This window comes from Hyalella azteca, unplaced genomic scaffold, assembly GCF_000764305.2.
Source record: "Hyalella azteca isolate HAZT.00-mixed unplaced genomic scaffold, Hazt_2.0.2 contig256, whole genome shotgun sequence".
NCBI lineage: Eukaryota > Metazoa > Arthropoda > Malacostraca > Amphipoda > Hyalellidae > Hyalella > Hyalella azteca.
Genome location: NW_025930611.1, coordinates 71,201 through 94,751, shown reverse-complemented (window position 1 = coordinate 94,751; position 23,551 = coordinate 71,201). Strand labels below are relative to the sequence as shown.

The following is a 23,551-nucleotide window of genomic DNA, read 5'->3' as shown; positions in this document are numbered from 1 at the left end:
GTAGTGACATGGTAACTGATGGCAGGTCACTTGCCATCTCACCAGAGATACTCACCACCCGGCGGGGGGGGGGGGCGCTATCTGCCACCTCTTATCTCGGTTATCAGCGCATCTTCTGACGCTCGTCTTGCTTAACTTGATGGCGATGAGCAGTGCCGTGCTGTGCAATGTAGTGTCATGACCTGCGGTGGGTGCGGTGCAGTGAAGTGCAGTGGAGTGATATCACTTAAGGTACACTGCAGTAAAGTGTCATCACTGCGCAAACTGAGCAGTATCATCACTGCGTACACGGTGCAGTGGCATCACGGTGTATATTTTGCAGTGTCTTGTAGCTTTTATAACATAAAGATCACTCATAAAACTAAGCGCAATGCTGATGAGCCGTTCACTGGCGCGCGACGGTACCTATGTTGTGGATATAAATACAATGTACTGAATATTATTAATGGTAATTAATACAATTCCTTAATTACTTGCCTGCAAACTTACCATTTCTCAAGTATGTGACATTAAGCTTTGACATAATAATATGATAATGTAGCATTAGGCCATGCAACAGAATACGCTGCTCACTCTGGGGCAGTCACGGCGCCGCGCGGTCGCTATCAGTCGCGGCTATCGGGAACAACTCCAGATAACGCGGTGGCCTTGAGGGCTTCATGCGGTGTCTCAGCAGCAGAAAATTTGGCATTTGGCTTCGCTGCATTAATCATAGATGGCATACAAGAAGAATTGCAAATCTAATATGCATTCGTCGTCGAAGTTTGTGTATGTTAAGCCTGGCGTCATAAAATGCATCCATTATCTCCCTGAATCGCAATTGAATTCATCAAGTTTGATCGAAGACTGGACCTAGATTTTAGTTGAATCACGAATATAGTCCAATGCATGAAATGCTTATATTGGCAATCACTAAAATGAAACCAGCCAAATTCTGCTCACCGACTAGCACTAGATCAACTGAGTATTAAGAGTATAGGTATAGATACAATTTTGAATACAGAAATTTGTCTTTCCTCAACGAAGACATACGTATTTCTCCAAATAAGAATTTTTAAATCTAGTTCCCCAAATCCCGAGATCATAAGCTTTGGTAAACACGAATTCAAAACACAATCTAGTTCAAATAATCATCCAAGTACAGCGACGTTGATGGACTTGCTAGCAACTGTCAGTGACCGTTGCTGCAAATTTATAGCTCGACCGTGTGTCATAACAGTCGCCAGCTTCCAAGATCCAAACCAAACGATTTTCGTGCTCATAATATTAATTACAAACTGCAAGCAAATTTATAGTGGGTGGTACATTTTTTGTTCAAACTCAAGAAAAAAGTAAATTTTTGGTTTGTATTATTTAGTTACACCAGAATTACGCGAATTGACGGAGGTGGTGCCTGTTGACTGTAGAGTTTGGCGGCAGAGAGCCAGCAATGAGAGTCCGTGCAAGGCAACAAGACGAAGACTTTTATATGAGGCTAAACTGTATCTCGTAATAGTAAACATGGACGTTCAGGCTGAGTCTTATCTTAGATGATAACTCGAATGTAACTGAATGTAAGCCAGTTGAAGCGTTTCACCACACTCCCAACATTAGCTGCCGACGAGTGAACTGCATGAATACTGACGACAGCCGGGTATACGAGAGCTCTGGAATATCAATATTGTACAAACCCGTTCGGTGTTCATTTGGTAGTAGTTTTATTACGCAGTTTCAATATTTACCTTGTTATTTTATACCTACTTCGACATTTATCGACAGATTATCCGTTCATTTAGAGGGTTTTCACGATATTGGCAACGATAAGCTAGAGTGGATGGAACTAGTTCCTCAGATGATGGTGTCTTGTATTTGCAGTTATTCCTTATGTAACCTCATGATCATAAAAATTTAATTCGTGAACTATTTTGGATAAATATTTTACGCTATCAGCTAACTCTCCACCTGGAAATAAGCTACTAAATTGAGCTTTCTAAATCATTCCCCTCCCCATCCCTCCACCCATCTCCTAACACTGCCTCCAAATCACTTGACTCATTACCGCGTGTCGAATGAGCTCGGCCGTCGCCACTACGCGGCCGTGGAGCTGCCGGTGGCTTGGGGGCAGCTCACTGACTTGGGCCGCTGACCGTTCTAAGAAGAGGTGGCCATATCGTCCGATCGACGCGTTTGTGATGGCGCTTGTGGTGAACGGCCGTAATCATGGCGAGAATTTAGAACTGGGTAGTTTTCTGCCTAAAATTTGCAATAAAATATTAATTGAAGCTCTAGTTCGTCGCAAAATTTCATTCCACCAAAGATTACCAACTGGGCCGCAATTTTATTGCCTGACTCTCTGGGCCGCCTGACTCTCATAAAAGTTACTTCTCTCATCGTCGCCTAGGGTTTTTACCTTAGGTCGCAAATTTTATTTCCCCGATTAAATTTTTGCTCGAATATCATAAATAATAAATTGTTCATTGTTAAATGAGCATGAGCATTAATCGTGCACGCATATACATCAAACACATTTTATTCGTTCTTGGTTGCCGTGCCATGCAGGATCACTGCTGCAGCAACAACGTGAACGCCCGCATGAATGCGAATGAACGAAGGTTAAGGACTCTAGCAGTATGACTGCATCGCAGGAAGTTGAGAGTGTTTCACTGTTTCAAGAATCGGTGAAAAATGCTCAATAATTATTACAATCAAAATTATGCTTACATTTCTATAATATAATTACGTATGCTGAGGACCAAGCCCGTTTTGTGGAGCTTGTCACATAGAACAAGGCTTGCTTTAGGTAATTTTTCTTGATCCGCATCACTTCGCTTGCCATGCAGGCAGCTGAAATGCTTTGAATGATCGGTGTCTGACACTTGAACATTTAAAATGAGTATTATAATGTTCATAATAATTTATGCAACTCAACACATTCTTTAGGGTAAATCAGTTTCGCTGTCATAGTCTACAGACAACAGCTTCACAGCGGCCACTGTTCCTCTGGCCGCCAGCGCCACATGTTCGGGTGGGGAGACTACCGTATCACTGCTACACTCTTTACAAGCCATATCCTGGCAATCGCCTGCATCACTTCTTCTAGAGTTTCTCGCTTGAGATCAAGCCACATTCCTCAGCAATCTCAATTTTGTGGGCTATGGAATATCCATTAGTTCCAGCTTAATTAGACACGCCTAATTTTTCGCCGGGGCTATTCCTGAATTTGAGTTTATTCCCTGGCGCATCCCTGTACGTAATTCGAAATAATTGCATCTCAAGAAAAACTTATATATTTTATGATTGCTTAGAACCGAAATATATTAATGGTAGTGTTTTCTGTATTCTGCCGTAAAATGCTGCTTTTATCCTCTCATGAATCTCAATTAACTGGTAATTTCTCTGTTCGCAAAACGAAATCTTGTTTTACCCGAGTTATCTTTTCCCTTGATTCAATCTGGCAGAGATTAACGAAACTTCGCTAAGTACACGTAACTTTTTGTATTTACGTTCAATAAGTTACGTATTGCGTAATTCAGTCAAAATTTGGCATTAACATAACTGTCTTACGCAAGACTCATCTGAAAAGGTATTATCGAAACCATCCAACTAACTGACCAATCAGAGGCTTCGAATTTGCCATTCCTAGCTCCTGTCGACTTAGTGCGCAGTGCACGTGGATGAAATGAGGTTGTATTGTGTCAGCGTCATCTGCGTTGACTGACTAGGGAGCATATGGAGAAATGAGTGAGACGCTGTCTAAATAGCAATGACAAGGCCTTGATTGCAATTTTTTGCAATCAAGGAAAAAAATTACATTGTTCCCGTTCAACATTTGAGGACTTTTTAGAGAGCTACCTAGAATTTAGAACATTTTGTGAGTTGGAGTTCAACTATCAGCAGAGAAAGAAAGGAATTTGTGTACGTAGCTAGAAAAATGGTTGGCTTGTCAAACACCACTTAGTTTTGAATAAAAAAGTCATGAAGATATTATTTCAGTGAATGACCATAAAACTCTTTGATACGAATATCAAGATTTGCTTGCAAATTATAGCACAAAAGGAAAAGAAATTAGCTGGCATAGCTTAATTGAAATTTTTTTCTTAAAAAAACACCGTTTAGCACGATCACATTATTATGCCTATGTTGAATTATTGACATAATTCTATCACAATTCACCTTGTTGCAAGCAAATCAATAGTTTTATATTGCTTCGGCACACTCAAAACGTCTACGTAACTCCACTTACGACACCTCCGAGCAGGCGTAGAGCTACGTACGGCTTCTTGTACGTAGCTTCCCGCGCAAATGTTTCGATAATACCACCGCTAGAGTTACTTCTTCATATCAGCCCTTACGCCATACGTAAGTCGCTACGTGTACTTAGCGTTGTTTTGATAATCCGGCCCCTTGATATTTGTAACTTTGTGACGTCATGCAATAACTGCCAACGCATCAAACCTGACCCCATGGCCAAAATTGCGATTTGTGCAGACCCTTTCTAGCATACTGTAGTTAAACCACTCTGGCCATCAGGTTAGGGCCGTACTATGAAAACTCGCTTATGTATTGGTTGCGGCTTATTTCACGTCTGTGATTGGTCATCTTCTGAAGTGGGTCACTAATGCGTACTCATCTTACTGGACATTGCAACGGGGTTTCCCCGAGACAGTTATTCTTTGAACGAAAGATTTCACCGATTTTGCCTAAGTTCCTCGTAGCAATGTTTTCCCATGTTGTCATACAACGTGGAATTTCAAGTATATAATAGCACAGGTAAGGCCAGTAGAGAGTGTGGCAGTGATACGGAAGTCTCCCCAACCGAAACTACTGCACTGGCAGTCTGAGTAACAGTGGTCGGTGTAAAGCTGTAGTCCGAAGTTTATGAAACTAATATGATTTACCCTAAAGAACATTAGAATTTCTTTATTTAGTTTATCCCTTACAAAACCCCCTCTAAAACAGCGCCGCTCGTCTAAATCTAAGGTCAAACAATGAGTATTGGAACAACAATGAATGGTTACAGGAGGTTGATTGTGCAACTGGTACAATTTGAACGATCAGCTACAATACAAAAGAGATTTAAGCAATAATCGAGGCACTGAAGTGACTTTTTGATATTAAATCTTTAATATGTTTAGATATTTAATGACATTTTCCAATAAATGTGGTGGGGCGCTACACCGATCGTAAAGTCCAGTCTCGTATCGTGGATACAACACGCATGCCTCAGCTGCTGGGGTATTCATCCTTGTAGCTTCACATTAGAGAAAAATTTTATTGGACTAAATTAATCGGTGCTATCGATCGTGATAATTTCCTTAGACCAAATTAATCGGCACCAAAATCGATTTTCGTCCGTGTAATTCATCAAATTTTCAACTTGATCCACAAGCGAGTGACACCCTGAGGTCGGAGGTTTAGGTGCCTACGCCGGCTTGTGCCGTTATCTGCAACGCCTTGTGCTGCGCCGCTTCATCACAAACTTGCAAGAGTAATAATTATATGTGTTTAAAAATTACTTTTTATAAACAAAACTTCTAAAGAGGCCGCTGTCTCCGATGAATTCGGAGACAGCATTGGACATGAATTCACATGTCCAATGAATTAATTTTTTTATTTTTTAATATTAAAAAAATTATTTATTCAATTTTTTTTCTATATAAAATAGTTTTTATATTTGTACAATTATTCATTCTGTTAATTGATTCATGCAATGTTTCAGTCTTTATGAAAGTGTGTTCAATTTCAAATCGATTGAGCAGGTCGAATTGTGTTAAATATCTATTATAAGATTTGTAGCAGACAAACAAACAAACAAACAATCAACAAGTAGTAAAGTTTAAGAGAAGTGTTGTACCAAAAAAAGTGTCCTTACAGTGAGGTTTTGTTGGCGCAGTGAAGTGTTTCCTAAGTGTTTCTTGGTATGTGAACCTTGATACTATAAATAACTATCCTAAGTGTACAAGAGTACAGTACCTGGGAACACTTCCGAGCTGCGCCATCGTTCACGTAAGTACCTCGGGTATTGAAATATCGTAGACGTAAGTGCTTTTGAGTTTTTAATTTTGTTCGTTGTGGAAACTTGTGATGTTATCATTATCATCATTATTATGTTATGCTTTAGTTTCCCCATCGAGATATCATTCTTGGTTGCTAATTGTTTGCCTGATGTTGATTGCTAGGACGTTTCCTCGGCACCACAAAAGGATAGGGGCTGTTGAGGCCCGTATCAATGATACATATCGCGTCGGGATATTTTCTTGATCTCACTATCATCAAATCACTATCATGACTTGATCACTAATGCGCGTAACCAATTCTTATAACATAACATTACATAACATAGTGATGTCGGCGCTGAAGAGTAAGCCTGATGTGGCCTGTCGCCGATTCTTTTACTTTTCGTGCCTTCTCCACAGAAGATCTAAATTAAATCGTGTCAATTGACAGGATCTTTTTAGGACTGACGATAGCTTGAAATAGCTACTAGTCTTCCACCGGGTTCGATATGGTGCTAGGAATTTCAAGTCCGAACATATATTTTTCCATAGCTTTATCTAGTCTGTTCTTGAACGCGTTCATACTTGGAGCGCCAACGATGTAATCGGGAAGGCTGTTCCACATGTCGGTGATTCGAAGCGAGAAGAAATGTTGTCGCGTGGAGACGTTGCAGCGCAGTTTTTTTAGTTTGGTATGGTTCGGTGAAAAGCAGTGGGTTAATAAGGGATGTAGGCAGAGTTAACTTCGAACAAATACGACAAGTAGTTCCGAAAAACTATGGACCACGCACCAAATTTTCGCACCTATTTCTATTTGTTGGACGAACCAGCATTAGAGTGCTTAAAGTTTATTGACTTAATATAATGCGAGTGATCATCACTGATGATAAGCAGTTGGAATGCCATTTTACATTATTCTTTGACACTCAGGTCAGTGTTAGTAATCACCATCGGTGGAACTCAGCGGCGTTCAAACTGATCATTATTAGAATATTCAGTGCACAGAACGAATTTATAGTTAGAGGGCGGACTGGTTGCAATCTGTGGATGCCATCGCTGGAGCATTTGAGGATAGACCAACAAAGGAAGAGCAGGACGAGCTAAAATCAACTCCAGTTAGAAATGGATTAGTGACTTTACAGTATCTAGTTCACGTCAGAATCTAGTTCACGTTACATGCCACTCATGTAAAGCGCCGATATATAGCCGATCTCTCTTTAACTGTAAAATTCTCCTTCCAGCAATGTCTCGCCAGTGGCGTGTGCCACCGCCTCATCTGCAGCCAAAGCCATCGATGTCTATTGATCGCATTGACTTATATTAATGTTCTATTTCTGTTGGATTATTATTATTATTCAAAGATGGTTGCGCATTGATTATTCTTGCTGTACATAAAAGATTGTTTCATGTTTTTAACAATATGATGCATATATGATAAGCACCTGTTATCGCTATCTTTTCGGTATTTTTATCAAAAGCTAACAGCGGTCGTGGTATGAACCACAGCGTCTCAACTCCAAGCCCTGCTTAACGCGCTTTGTTATCTTATTGCGATTTCTCCTGAGATCTCCGCCGTCAAGTGGTATTAACACATTTATGCATTTATCGGAAAATTCTGAGTTCATATCCGAACGAAACTTGAGCCATGCTAGTGTTAGAGATCAGAACTTCACGTCAATCTAAGAATAGATTTTATTAATTTAATCAACGTTCACGTAAGCGCTACCACACACGGTTCCTTTTCTTCCTTTTCATTCATTTTAAAGTGTATGGCCATGGCTGGCAGAACAATTGACCCAAACCAAATATTTTACGTTAGTATTTTTTTTAGCGAGAGATAATAAGCTTTAGCACAGGAATTGAAATTCAAGCACCCAGCTCTAGCTCCGTGTTAGCGCTACGTGTTATCATATCACAAATTACATACAGCTCGAATATCAGCTGTCAAGCGGCCTTCCTGTGCGCGCACGAACGTAGTATCAGTTCAGAGTTTAATGTTCTAATTCGTTCGATACTTACGAAAACACGAAAACTATACACGGACACGTCTACTCCCGTTTTCATTCAGGTTAGGTTAAGCTCGGTTATGTTGGTTAAGTTTGGTTATGTAAAGTTCCACCCGTTCACCGTTTTAATTGAAAACGGGATGGGGTAAAAATAAGAGTAAAATGCTAGCCACAGCGCAATTAGCATTGAAATGTGTGCAACTAATTCTGTAACAGTTGGCTAAGAATTGAGGAAAGAAGCGTGCCGAAGCGGCGCCAGGATGGCCCACGCTAACGCTCACCCACTTTCGTCCGACAGGAGGGCTCGGTAGGTGTGTCCCAATGACCCCAACAGCGTCACTTGGTAATTTTTTGCACGTCTTTCTGTCGGCGCATCTGCTGTTGCGCTTAATACAAAGACACAAACGAATTGAACTTTTATTTCATAACTTGATCCTGAAGACGACCGGTCCACAGCTTGAAGAAGCAGACGCAAAAAGGAGTGTGGAACGAGACCAAGTTCCTGAGATTGAGATTTGTAGAGGGTCGCCGACCATAGAAACGAATGAACCCGGCCCAAAATAATAACTGTCGATCGAGAAATAACACCTTGGTGGAAACAAATTTAAAACGTACACTTAGGTATTGCAAAAATATTCTTCAAAATTTTAGTAATTGACGATGAATTCAAACTCAAAGCAAAAAATGTGCACACTCTTCACAATAAGAAGCATCTCTGAATTGCTTACTTGGAGAAGTGCAGATATAATATAGAAAAAAAAATGAAATAGCTGTTGAATAATTAGGAATCAAAATAAAAGCTGAATTGAACGTACCCAACGTTTTGTCTCCCTATTTCAGTATTGTAAGAGCCTTGCACCCACCTTAAGATCTTGTACCACCAAGCGGTTAATGAGCAATTTTAGGAGGCAAAAAGAGAGGTCATATAAAGGGAAATAATGAAAGTGGAAGTAAGGGCTGGCTCGAATTTAAATTAATTATTTAATGGAGAGAAGTAGGCCTCTCCAAAAGATTCGGAACATATGATTATATAATTTTACAAGGAGCTAAAAATAAAAAGTTAAGGTGGCTTCGCCACAGGAAAAGGCATAGCCCAAGATTTAATCTCGAATTGGCCCTCTTCTATAATTAAAGAAGAGAGAACGTGCACTTGAGAAAAATAAATAAAATGAAAATCAAAGAGTGATCACTGCAAATTATAAATGTAAATTAGGAAGGGAAGGCATTATGCACTCCCACCGGAGCAATATTAATCGGATGTTTCCATTCAAGATCCGTGAAGTTTTGTGTACAGCTTCGAAACAAAAGTTTGATGACCAACAAAGTTGGAAAGTGTTACCCGTGTCCGCGAATAATGATAATTCATTTTGGAGTGTTCGTTAAGGTAATGCTCATAGCTGTTATGATATGAGAAGGAATTCTATGTTTAATGCTTGAATATCTTTTACTTGCATATGTGTGTGCTTAATAATTAAATAAATTAGGTAAAATAATTACATTTTGTTGAAAAATATTTATTATACTCGTATGTCAAATACTTCCTGCAAAATACAGCAATGAGTGTTAATTTGTTTGGAGCGAATATCTGAGACGACTTACCGCTGAATTGTTTGTTTAATATCTATATTGCGTCCCAGTTAAAATTTTGAGCCGAGACCGGCGCCGGGTTAGATAATATAGAGACAATTTCTAACAGCTCGGCAGGGACGGAACGCTGCGCTGTTTTAGCGCTGCTACTTGGATTGCCCGGCAGCGAGCTGAACAGAGCAGCTACTCAGGCCGTGCATGGGGTGGATTTGAGAGAGGGAGGAGGGGTAGGGGTTGGAAACAGTGGCGGGAGAATGAACTTCGTCCTCCATCAAGTTCATTCGCCTAGCACGATATTTTGGACCAATTTCCGGTGCCATTTATGCTATTTATTTCACGTCAGTATTTTAATACTTTGAATTACGTAAGAATTTTATATTTTCTTCCAGTTTTAACACTCTAACAGAAACGTTGACGGTCATTTACGCTTTGCTAAAGCGAGATATCAATCAGTTTATCACGAGAAAGTTTTCTAACATGGATATACAGAAAACGCGTTAATAACAGTGAATGTTAGAGCAAAGAAAATACCGAGGAAATTCACCATATTTTCAATGAAAATGTGTAAACCAGCACCATCATCGGTTCATAAAATTGATCGAATTTCCCTGCGTTTCGGTGCTGGTCTCCGAAACGTTTTCATTGGAGATATGGTGAATTTAATTGGCACTTTCTTTGCATTAAAACTCTTGGAGAACTTGCGCTTTCAGTAGACTAATGATTTGCGTACGTTGTTAATTTTTCTATCAAACTATCGAATGACATGAAGCTAATGCAATAAGATAAATTACTAAACAAATTTAGCTCTAATACTCACTTACATCTAACTGACGGGATCATACGAATGGCTACTTTGTTAATTTTTTAAAATTAGTGCATTATGAATAATATCTATCAAGTTCAACCACAAATATAGTTATTCCTCGATTTGCTAGATGATTGCGAGTCATTTGTTCTGTATTATAGTTAAGTAGTTCATGTTCGCGTGGTCAACCTGGTACAGGCGTGGAATATGACGCGGAGGATCTGCTTTCGATTCTCGGAGCTGCTATCGACGTTTGCAGATAGTTCATGGCGGTGCGTAATTTGATGTGTATATTTCCTCGATAATTGAATTTGTTAGTTCCTAAATAACGTTGCTTAAGTCAATACAATGAGAATGTCAGTAACCAATGTCAATACAACCTGCCATTGCAAGAGAAAAGTCTAGGTGATCTCAGAGAGAGAAGGGAAATTTTTTTTAAATCGTTGTTGACAAACGGTACCGAGTTACTGCCGCGTACACTGCCAGAGCCGCCCCAGAGCAGGCGTTGGGCTGGTTTGAGCAGGCGGTGCTCAGCGAGGGCTGCGTGTCAGCAGGGCAGAGCACACCTAGGCAGGTGATCAGAGGTTAATTAGGGCTGCGACGCGGCTGGCGATATCGTCTCTAATGCGGACATTTCTGCTCTATCGCGGCTCTGTCGCGTCTCTACGTCGGCTCTGCAGCCGGCGACGGTCTGCTCTATTCCCTGCCCTAAATTTTAACTGGGGTTGTACATACATTTATATTTTTCATAATCAAACACTTTAAGAGGTGATAAAATGGTAATGATGAAATGCAGCGCGAATGATTTCGAGATGGTTTTCTGGTGAATTCTAACCAAACTTCGCGCACTTGCATATTGTATCAGATTTATCACTGACACTCAAAGTAGCTGGCTCAAATAAATAAACTCCAAAATCCTCTCTATTGGCATGGAAATGACTACAAATATGAATGCATTTTTCATTTGTGAATGAAAATTTGTCTCAAAATTTTTTTTGCTAGTTTTAATTTGTTGAATTTACCTGTATTCATCGTCTTGATTCGAGTGAAGAGACTTAGGCGCGCGTTATTCAATGTTTCAACAGTCACCTGCTTCCACAAATAACGCACTTCTGATGTGTTGAAAGAATTGAATAGTCTTAATAAGATTGTGTTACGAGTATCATACAACACCCGCAGGAAAATGATCCTGTTGCTTGAGTTATTGCACCATCGTTTTTTTGTCAATTCACGATCAGTTTTCTAGCGCGTACGTAATTTTGGAATTTTGTTCATTTGTTTGGTGCAATTCCGAATATACGTTGCGTAAATTTGTAGCCAATATTTGGAAGCATTCTTCTTTAGTCAAAGCCCTAAGTTTTATGTTTTGTATAAGTTATGTTTTATTTTGGTTTTGTAATTTGTCTTGATAGAACACCGAAGTGAACGGAACAGTGCAGCAATGTTGTAAGTCGCCGCACTCAGTCTAATCAAATTTTAAAGTCTTCAGCGTTTTGCCGCTCTACGTTCATGGTTCCGACAAAGAGACTTTGAAGTCTAGTCTATGAACGATCGTTCATTTCACCTCATCCATTTAAGTTTCTATGGCAGTTTTGGAACATAAATTCAACGAAGATAACCGTCAATATTGGAGGTACGATAAGGTTTTCTCTAAATGATAAGAGATAAGGAACTCCTACTCATCGTCCGGATAAGACGGAGATGGTGATGCAAAAGATGCGAGGTTTCACTTGTAATTATTTTAGGTGACGAACGTCTCACTTCAACTACCGGTACGGGCTGTTTTAGGTTCTTCAGTCCAAGGTAACTAATATATAGAAATAATAAAATAATTTAAAAGAAGTAATTTTAAGAAACACATCAGAGAAAAAACTTTTGTTAAATTTCTTCAAACAGAAAAGGCGAAGAAAAGGAGCTGAAAGTGAAGGCGCCCGGGAAGAGGGAACTTTTTGCCACATCCTCTTGTTGGTGCGTTTTCTAGGTTAGGTGATCTGTTACAGGAAAATTTTATTATATAGACATGTGCAATAGTTTATTTTATTTGCAATAGTAATAGTGAAATGTTCTCAATATAAACTGCGTTCATTTACGGTTTCTGTAAGGTTCTTTATTGTTCATGCTTTTATCATAACTTCCAATATTGTTACAAAGCATTCGCATTAATAACCGTAACAAACTACAACTTGATACAAGGTATAACGAAAAGTTCTCTTAGCGCTAGTAGCATGCATCATACAAGATCTTCCACCACTCGTCACAATTTATCCTCTAAACTATTTTATTTGCTCGCATAAGGAAAATACCAAATATTCTTTATTGGTACAAGTTATTATTTCATTAATTTCAGATAAACTCAACAGCTGGCAAATATGGCTACCATCGCTCAGAACATTTCTCTCGTGCCAGGAATTGAGCTTTCACCTCAGGAAGCCAACAGATACAAGAACATTTTTGCCGTCCAAGTTCCCATGTGTGAAGTTTTCAGAGCCGTTCTAGAGTGGGAATGCAGCGACAAGCAGCAAGGGCAGACTTATGCAGATTACTTTGGAGAAAAGAAGCAGCAATATGAAGACCGCCATGCTGCCCTGGTGGCACAAAAGAAAAATAGATTCAAACTGCCAAAGGTTGGACTACCCAAATGGTTAATGGAAATGCTACAGGAAGAACCTTCAAAGTATGACGTAACTCTAATGTGCCAATTTCTGATTGAAATATTCAAATCTAAAGAAACATACACGAACGCTGGCCAAGTGAGAATTCCTACTCAGCTTGAGAGCCTCCTTATAAAAGCTAAGGACATGAGGAACGATGTCATGCATGATGTCGCAGGCGAATCTGTCGACCCTATGAAGTTTGATGAAATTGTCAAAGCTCTGCATGATGTGGTAGATGAAGCTGCCAACATCTACAACATCCCTGCTGTTGAAGTAACGAGTTTCAAAGCCCAGATAGATGGGATGTGGGATGAAGTGCGCACAGATAATGAAAAAGCTAAGGCTTATTGCCGCTTTTTCCTACAAACTTATGGAAACAAAGAAGCCAAAGTCATGTGGGAAGCGATGTTGTCTGAAGAAACTTTGCTCTTTAGCGATGACAAAGTTGAACGCTCGAAAGTTTTTCATTCCCTGGAATTGACACTGCAGAAGCCTAAAGATCAACCCGAAGACAAGATCTCCTACACTGAACTCCTCAGTGGCAACGATAAGTTCATTCTAGTCATTGGCGAGTCCGGGTCTGGGAAATCCACTTTGGCCAAGAACTTGGTGATACAGCACCATGGTTTCTCAGATGCAGAGGTAGAAATGTCCAATCTGAAAAATCACATTTTCTTACTTTATCATGAATGCAGGAATGTTTCAACAAAAGAATTTACAGATGTAGTAGAAAAAAACTTCGAGAATGTGTGCCAGAAACTCGGCCCTAAAACTGTTGTACAAGAAATCGCCGAGTCTAACCCTTTGATTCTCATTGATGGCTTTGATGAATGTAATAAAGACTCGTATAAGGTTGTGCCAGAGATTGTGGACAAAATGAAAAAACATGAGTGTCGTGTGATCATCACCACCAGGCCAAGTGCTGCTGATGAGCTCAAGGACTTTTTGAAGCGAGAAGGTGTGAAGTTCCAAGAGTATGAGATATCAGAAATTTGTGATTCAGATGACCAACTAAGATTTCTAAAGAAGTATGAAAAGTATGTCACTCCGCATGATGAGAAAGTTGTGAAGAGTTTCAGGTCTCTTGGACCGAACATTCAAAAACTTTTTGTTCGTCCCATTAATTTGGTTCTCTTTTGTCACCTGGTCTGGAACTTTCCCGAAAAGATAAATGATTTGAAATCTCATGCTGCTGTAGCTCAAGTTACATATGATCTGTATGAGAAAATTATTCAGTCAAAGCTGGCCTCCCACGCCATTGTTGACAAGGCTGGACTTATCGATTCTTTCTTCCAAGACTTAGGCAATTTCTCCTTGAAGACGATTTGTGAACATCGTTTGGTTTTCCCTGAAAATGAAGTTGAGGATTTGAGACGCAGGATCAGATCAAATCTCAAAGAATATGGGGCGCTTGGGACGCTTGATCCTAATGCTCTCCTTGGTGTTGTCTTGAAAATGAAACGTCCAATGAAAAATTCTAAGTCGTGCACATATTTCTTTCATCACAAGAGCATACATGAACTGTTTGCTTCCAAACCTGTCTTAATGGAGCTCCGCAAGAATAATGCCTTACCGCCCATCCTGACGTCACAAAAATTAAAAAATGTCAAGTGAGTTTCCTGTTGGGAAAGATTTAATTGAGTTTCTTAAGACTGTCTCTGAGATAGTAAACTCTTGCGGTTGTCGTTAGAGGATTCCATTATATTTCTATCAGACCTGATTTCACCTACGACTCACAGGGCTAGATTATCTAACGAATTATTTTTATAGGGATACCAAGTTAATTTAGGTCTCACTACATTAATTTGATCTAATTAATAAGTGTCTCACGGTACATATCTTCCGGTGCTGTTCTACAATGCGGAAAAATGTAGTTTTCACTATTACGAAATTAGTTTAACAATCATAGTAGCGGCACTTATACATGATGTTTTCTATGTAAATCAGAATGATTCCATATGAATTTAACGTGAATATGACGATTGTTCTTGTGATTTAGATATAGATAACTTTTACTAATAATACTTGACTAATAATATTAGCAGGCCGCTCGAAGTGCTCACGTATGTGTTCATGGAGCTGAGTGCTGCTGAGGAGTCCACTGTCTTCTGGGACAACTGGCCGCTCCTGCGCGACGCTATGGAAGGCGTTGACACGAATGACTGGGTGAAAATCTTGCTGCAGTGTCCTGACTCCCAACATATTGCTGAAGCGATTGCCGGAGTCTTCTCGGCACTCAGCAATAGTTGGATCCTTGACATAGGTAATATTTTTATTCAGTGCCTTAAATGCCTGGGAGATTCTACTTTTGGTATTGCACCATCAAATCGCCATAAAACTTTATGTGCGGAAGAAATTCTTGATAGTTACTTTTTGATGGTTGTTTACAGGCCTGGTTGTCATTAGTGGGACATAAAAGTCTCATACGCAATGAAATCTGATATATTGCGGAACTATTACATTCCCTCAATATACGCTCCCTTTTATCTGTGGGTATGCCTTTACTGCTGAATTCACACACCTCCTAAAGACCGTTTGGTTAACACAATTTTTTCTTCTATATGTCCAAGATAAACAGGAAGATGTAAAAGAATTGAATGTTGTATAGGATTAATCAACAGAAATAAAATATAAATCTTGCAATAATTATAAGATAATCTAATGATGTGAGACTTATTTATATAGATGAATGTAAATTCCTAGACCACCGCTGATAGTGTGGGCATTACTCTATTTGTTTATTCCTTTCATTCATCACTCTGCTGTCATCATATTAACTTTGTCATGCCTTCGACTGTCAATCAGTAATACTGGCCTGTAGTGCCAGTAATACTAATAATAATACGTCATACTATGTAATATAGTGGGCGTTGAAAAAAGTTGAATGAGTCACAATGCTGCATTAATGCAGCACGATATTTTCTCAGGTGGTTTTTTCGTACTGTAACCAAGTGAAGAGGAATTGCGCTTGAAACGAATATGGATAGAATGTTTTATAGCCACATTCCCACTACAATTGTCGTTATTCAATAACCTAGAATGAGCTAAAGCGTCCTGTGTTGCTAATAAAATCTATTTGTTTACTGATTAAAAAAGATATTGCAAAACAAAGTCCACATTAATAATAAAACAAACAACGGAAAATAAGGTCAACATTGAAAGTGTTTTATTTATAGACAACACGATTTACGAAAGCAACGTAATCTGATGTATACAATGCCCGAATTACAATGCATATCTTTGTGCACATTACATAAAACATAATATATTAATTTTTGGTACCGACCTGATACGCGGTGACCATAAAAAGAATAGCATTCACCTCTCTATCATTCGTCACAAATAATCATCACTCTTGATCTACCTATCATCACTCTCTCAAAGTAGCATCCCACTCTTTGACACTCATAGCCTTCCATTCTACCATCCCACTTTCTACACATTATCTCTCCCTCCATACGCATTATCTCTCTCTCTCTCTCAGCCTATCATCCCACTTTTTCACTATTATCCCTCTTTCTGTTTATCATCCCTCAGCTAACAACCCTTCACCCTAGCCATCGCTCCTCTCTTCATATCATTCTTCTCTCCCTATAAAATCGCTCTCTTCTCCTTTCAAATCTCTCTTTCTATTTACCTAGCTTCCCTTTCTGTACTTATCACATTCCTCTTCATCCGTCCCTTTATATTAATCTTGATTAATCATCCATTTTTCTAGACGAGGATGGCTGGCCTTCTATACATATGTTACCGATACTTTTATACTTACCAACTCTTATATATAGCTATTGAAAACACGGCCGAGTGGGGGATAAATAAGGCAATGTCAACTAAATAATTATTTATTAATTGACCGCCGGAAGAAAGCAACGCTTCGAGAGCCGAGGATGGCAGTGACCACCATCGGACGCGCCTCCCGAGCTTCAGCCGACTCGCCCGCTTTCAACTAGATATAGGTGTTTGCACTGCGCAAAGGAAATGGATATATTCGTATTAATTTGAAACGTGAAAATTATAGACTAACAGTAAGTCTTGACTATTCGTAAATATAGCTCACATGATAAGAGAGACGGATATGGACCAAGATTACTAAGTATTAAAGCATTAGCAATACGTATGACACAGGACTTCCAATTTACACTTAATGAATATGGGCACGAGTGGAGGTTCTACCCTCCATATTGGAGGGACAAGGCACCATGAAGAGCTTTAAGCGAGCACTACGCGTTAGTTTTCGCAGCTCACCTCCGTGAATGCAGAACCAGCAAGTTCGTAATTGGAAGTCCGGTCAAATGGTTCGAGGCATTAATTTTATAAATCGCCGAGCTACCAAAACTAAGTGAAGGTAGGAAGATACCTTCAGTTTTCTCATTATTTTTATCTCTCATTATTTACTTTTCGACTCCATTCAACTCGCTTTTTGTCCATCATCCTTGTCTCTACCTCTCTACGTTACTCAACATACCTTTTCACCTATCATCCATCTATCGCTCTACCCAAGCTCACGCCACATCAGGCAACAAGTATCCTCATCCTTCGTCCGCAGCTGGAGACGTGACGGCATGGGCATTAATGCTGCCTCATGAGCAGTTTCAAGACATCAACATCAAGATGCCAGCTGCGGTGCTGCGCGCTGCAGGCACCAGCTGGTCTGACCTGGCGCGGCGTTACGAGGGACAACTGAGGCTGGACATCAGACCAGCAGGAGAGACAGCAAGCCCCGAGCCCTGCGACGACCTGCTGGAGTGCCTCAAGGGCTCCAGGTCAGTCACATTTGCCTCCTTAGTGGTCATAGTTTAAGTCGGTTTTACTCGTGCGCAATGATTTTATGAGGTGCTATAAAAAAACGAAATTTTATGATGTGCTCTAAAAAAAACGAGACTCAGGATCATTTGAAGACAATTATTTGATTCAGGATTATTTGATCATTTGAAGAAGATTGTTAAAAACAATCCGCATAGATTATAGTTTTTATGTTCAGCACAATTTAACTCAATTGAGAAGAAAAGCATGGACAAGAAGATTAGAATACATGGCAGGATATATAGTGCAGATGCTAAGCATGAACATGTAGAGCAGAATACATGGCAGGATATATAATGCAGAAGCTAAGCATGAACATGCAGAATAGTGTAGTTCAGGTGCTCGCGGCATTCATGCGGCTCGGAGCATTTCAGAGCATTCGAAGTGTTCAGAGCGTCCATTTCGTTCAGAGCGCTTAGAACGTTCCTTTCACTTCACCCTAGCACCACGCTAGGAAGCATCACGCTAGGAAGCACCACGCTAGGAAGCACCACGTTCGGAACATTCTTTGCCATATTTTACCCCTATTAATAATTGTTTACTGCTATGAATAGATTAAGTAAATTCTTCAATTTTATTATTCCTACCCAACAGCCCGGCTTTCTAATTAATTTGCAATAACTATAAGTGCTTATTCAGCTCCTCTGGCGCTGACATCAAGACACCACCCACAATTCTGTCGCAGGTGTCAGCTAACTGAGCTGCATTGCGGCATCAGCAGCGCTGCTGGGGTGGACGCTGTGGCGTCGGTCGCTACCGCCGCAACTGCGCTGTACATCGCACTCCCCGCCCCCCTCAGCCTGCACGCCCTGCACGGCAAATATAAGAGCCTAGGTGAGGGCGGTGGTTTGGGGTATGCAGCCTTGCAAGAACTGGTGCAGCAGCACCAAGTTTAGCCTAACGACCTCGTTATAAGGATAACTCTAACAATTTTAGTTAGTTTACTTTAGTGCCCGCATGTTTAGATAATTTAATTGTTACATTTACATACATTTTGTTAGTCGTAATTTTCGTTATACGCCGTCTCCTAGTTTAAGGCTCAAATGCACTTGATGTCTTCGGAGAGGCGTGCTGCACGGTAAACAAAGGCAAAAATGAAAATTTGTCAACGCTTCACTGGCCACGTGACCGCCTCACGTGTGATTGGTATGATTGTTCACCCACTGGCCATTCGGTATGATTGTTCACAATTAGGCTGGCTGAGTTTTTGACGCCTTTCTTTGCAACCATGCTGGATATTAGTTAGTAGCAGTTGGCATGCTAAGCAACTGGGCTGATTAACGACTGACAGCAATACATTGAGTGCTAGCCATGTAGCGAAGGCTGGCAGCCATGCAGTGAAGGCTGTCAGCCAAACAGTTAATGCTGTCTAGCAGTTATGGCTGTTAGCCATGCAGTTATGGCTTGTCTTGCAGTTATGGCTGTTAGCCATGCAGTTATGGCTGGCAGCCTTGCAGTTATGGCTGATTGTCTTGCAGTTATGGCTGTTAGCCAGGCAGTTATGGCTGGTGGCCATGCAGTTATGGCTGGTAGCCATGCAATTATGGCTGGTAGATATGCAGTCATGGCTGTTAGCTATGCAGTTATGGCTGTTAGCCATGCAGTTATTGCTGGCAGACAGGCAGTGACAGCCAACAACCACACTGGGTGAGTGCAGGCGGCTGTGCTGGGTGAAGTCTGGCCCTCGTGTTGCCATAAGCACAGCAGTTCCCACGCGTAATATTGGTCGTTGTTTGACTCGCAGTCGTGCACATTTGGCCGCTGGATGCCCCCTGGCCTACCGCACGCCAGCGGGCCCATGGAGCACTTGGAGCGTTCACTTGGTTCAGAACACTTGGAGCGTTCTTTCCGTTCATAAGAAGGGGCACGACGCCGTGCCAGGAGGGGCACGACGCTGGGGTCGAGAGCCCGCCCAGCCCCCGAGCTGACGTGCGTCTGCCAGCCCTGCCCCCGCCGCATCTGTGGGTGTGGGGCGCCCGGCCCGGCAGCTGTGAGGCCATCGCCCGGGCCATCAACAAAGTCGCCCCACACACCAAAAGGTTATTTACTTCCTGTGATAGAGGAGGAAGCATTCAGTTTATGATCACTTAATTGCCTCTATCGAAAATTAATTAGAAATTAATAAGAAGTACTACACCACACTAATTTTCCAAATATTAATTAGAAACGTTCCATCGGATAAATCATATCGTCCCGCGTCCGATAGCATTTTTTAAATTTTAAATTACATTACCCATGTTTCTAACATTAGTACAATCATTACACCAAGTGAATTTTAAATTATGTTAATAATTTAAAATTCTTGATCTCTGATTTAATCACCAAATAAAAGCCTCGCCTCAATCCGCTGTTTGTTACTCATGATTGGAATTGTAAAAAGGTAGATTCATAAGCCCGTGTAGATTTACCGTTGCCTTGTCTTCTATTTGATTTTTATTCTATTTGATTGATTTATTCCTCAGCATCTATTCTGTCTATTTCAGCTGTGTTGCTAGCCAATAGATGTTTTCAATGATGCTTAACTGCTTATATATGAGAAATTTAATTGTGTTCCACACGTTTGTTACACGCTGGGGACACGGGATGCTCTGCAGGTCCGTATATCCAGGAACATGTTAGCAGGGATCAGTGGATGCTCATCTGTTGGTCCGTGTGCAGACTGGAGAGCATAAGGCTGTACCGCTCCAAGCTGGGAGAGGATGAGCTGCGGCAACTGCTGGAGGACCTGCAGCGCGAAGGAGTCCGCAGTGGCGCCGCTGGCAACACGCGATACAAAAGAGATCCGTGAGTCTCAGTAGATACCGACACACGTGACGTGAGTCTCAGTAGATACCGACACACATGCCGTGAGTCTCAGTAGATACCGACACACATGCCGTGAGTCTCAGTAGATACCGACACACGTGCCGCGAGTCTCAGTAGATACCGACACACATGCCGTGAGTCTCAGTAGATACCGACACACGTGCCGTGAGTCTCAGTAGATACAGACACACGTGCCGTGAGTCTCAGTAGATACAGACACACGTGCCACGAGTCTCAGTAGATACCGACACACGTGCCGTGAGTCTCAGTAGATACCGACACATGTGCCATGAGTCTCAGTAGATACCGACACACGTATTTACAGTGCCTGTACATACGTATCTACATTTCATGTAACAGTAATACATAAAATATTACAAATACTTATGCTGAAATTATTGAATTATTAGTTTCTCTGCAAATTTATGATCAAAGTTATTTATGTTCAAAACATCAACTCGTGCAAAATTATCTCTGTTTGATAGCCTGTATTTAGTTAATATCTGCACTAAATTACCCACTTTATTAACAAACATGAGACAGTTGTTGACGAGTAATAAGTGCCACTAAACCAGCCTCCAATTAATACAAACTTGGCCCGTTAATTCCCGGCAGTGACGGCGTCGTGAGGCTTCACGTGACGGACGTCCTCCGTGACCCCGACGGGTGAGTGGGGCTGGCTTGGCTGGGTGAGTGACTTGGGTGATTTACTCTGCACTTGGGGAGTGACCTGGGGTGCTCAGGGTTCTCTGGGTGATCTACGTGGGTCAACCCTTGGTCGTCTTGTGAGCATTGGGGATGACATTAACTTTACGTAGTGAGTGACCTTGAAGATTGGGTAGGTCATCCGGTGCTAACAGAATGGCGGCCGCCATCGCACAGCTTTTACATATCCTGCCGTGGCCACCAGAGCCCCATAACGATGAAAATATATGTAATTGGGGAAATAGATAAATTATTTTAAATAAAAGTCATACAAAACAATGTCTTACACAACTTGAAATTCAAAAGCGAAGAAAACTCCAAACTTTAAAAGCGAAGAAAACTCCAAATTGGAGTCCAAATTTTATTAATTTTCTGACTGTATATGTGTTCTAGATTTATCGAACTGACGATGGAGCTGGTCTTCGAAACATTGTCAATAGAAATATGCTGAATTTTTGTGGAGTTTTCTTCGCTTTTAAATTTCTAGTAAATCTGCAATTCAAGCAATAGCGACATTATTACACAACTTGAAACAGGTATCCAAAAACGTTTATGATTTATAAGGTAAAACATAAGCATTTTTTGGATACCTAGGCATGTCTTTGATGGGCAATGCAAGTCTTGCCAAGCTCATGAGAGTTGAGCGGACTGCTTCAAGTCTCCTCCACTCACAGGATTGTGGAGGCCGTAGGCCAAGTCCACACTAAACTGCAATCCATCAACGCTGAGGACTTCGAGGCGCAGTGGCAAGAAATGCAGCGCACCCTGCAGGAAGCGGGCGCCTCAGCGCAGGACTGGCGAGAGGCGCTGCTGTGCCGCCCCCACGAGGCGAGGCTCGCCATCACAGCCGCGCAGGCCACCAGGGCGGAGGACGGGCAGTTCATGATAACGTGCGGTGAGATGCGCGCTTGTTTGTGCATTTAAACGAACCAGTTAAATGAACGTAATTCAGCATACAAAAGTCAGACGTTAGTCAGAGGAATTTTAGATGTGGGTCAGCTGACTGTTGTTTATTAAGAAAAACTATTTGTTTCGTTAGCAGGCATGAAATAAAGCACAACGCAACTTCTTACAAGCGCGTATCCCGCAGGCCGTGACCTGGAGGCGGTTGCCCTGATGCTGCCACAGGACGAAGACTTGGCCGTGACGGTGCAGGCGTCGCCGGAAGTTCTGAGGACACCCGCGTGGCAGCAGATTACCCGGCACCACCGCGGGGACTTGCGGCTCCGTCTTCCAGTCATAGACTCAGAGTTCCTGCCCTGCGACGACCTCCTTCAGCAGCTGGTCGGCAGCAGGTGAGGCGTCAACTCTTCCGCTTCCCGCCTTGCATGATAAATGAATTGAGTTTAATGTTATCAATGGTCATGCATGTGGTGTTGGATGAGTTTAATGTCATCAATGGTCATGCATGTGGTGTTGAATGAGTTTAATGTTATTCATGTGGTGTTGGATGAGTTTAATGTTATCAATGGTCATGCATGTGGTGTTGGATGAAGTCCAGAGGCAGCTGAGAAATTATTTTTCCAATTAGTTATTAGCTATGTCATATATATTAGTTATATTATAATAGTTATATTATATTACTTATATAATACTTATTCGTATTAAAATAGCTATAATATTATAGTATTAGTTATGATATAATTATTACAATAATGAATACATTATGAGATATCAATGCCATAAAATGTTAGAATAATCAATAATTATCATTATTATAAAGCAAAAAATTTACACGCCTTTAACAAGAAGGCAATCTGAGTAAACAAGTAAGGTAGCAATAATAAATAATAAATAAGGTAGGAATAAACAAATAAGGAAATACACTGATTAAGGTCGTAATTTGCTGCCACGCGCGTTGAATTTTGTTTAATTCTAAATTATTTTACATCATTATCATTCTTATTGAGAACAAAAATTTTCATAATGAATATTTAAATACATTTTAATGTTATCATTTTCTGCATTATTTGTTTATTATTCAACTCCGGTCCAACTTCAGGAATATTATGAACTTCCTGCAGGTGCAGAGTTAAGGTTTTCTTCGGTCCAACTTCAGGAATATTATGAACTTCCTGCAGGTGCAGAGTTAAGGTTTTCTTCGGTCCAACTTCAGGAATATTATGAACTTCCTGCAGGTGCAGAGTTAAGGTTTTCTTCGGTCCAACTTCAGGAATATTATGAACTTCCTGCAGGTGCAGAGTTAAGGTT

General features: G+C 40.8%; 1 protein-coding gene and 1 long non-coding RNA gene across 2 annotated transcripts; both read left to right on the top strand.

The window, feature by feature from the left end:
* Positions 1–18,601: 18,601 nt before the first annotated feature.
* On the top strand, positions 18,602–20,597 carry LOC125179527. The gene is made up of 3 exons (XR_007157294.1): positions 18,602–18,664; positions 19,575–19,869; positions 20,489–20,597. It is a non-coding gene; the product is annotated as an uncharacterized LOC125179527 (long non-coding RNA).
* Positions 20,598–20,924: 327 nt separating this feature from the next.
* Positions 20,925–22,639, top strand: LOC125179533. The gene is made up of 4 exons (XM_047885570.1): positions 20,925–20,950; positions 21,251–21,301; positions 22,015–22,235; positions 22,431–22,639. Exons 1-4 carry the CDS (start codon positions 20,925–20,927, stop codon positions 22,637–22,639), a joined length of 507 nt encoding a protein of 168 aa, XP_047741526.1.
* Positions 22,640–23,551: the final 912 nt, after the last annotated feature.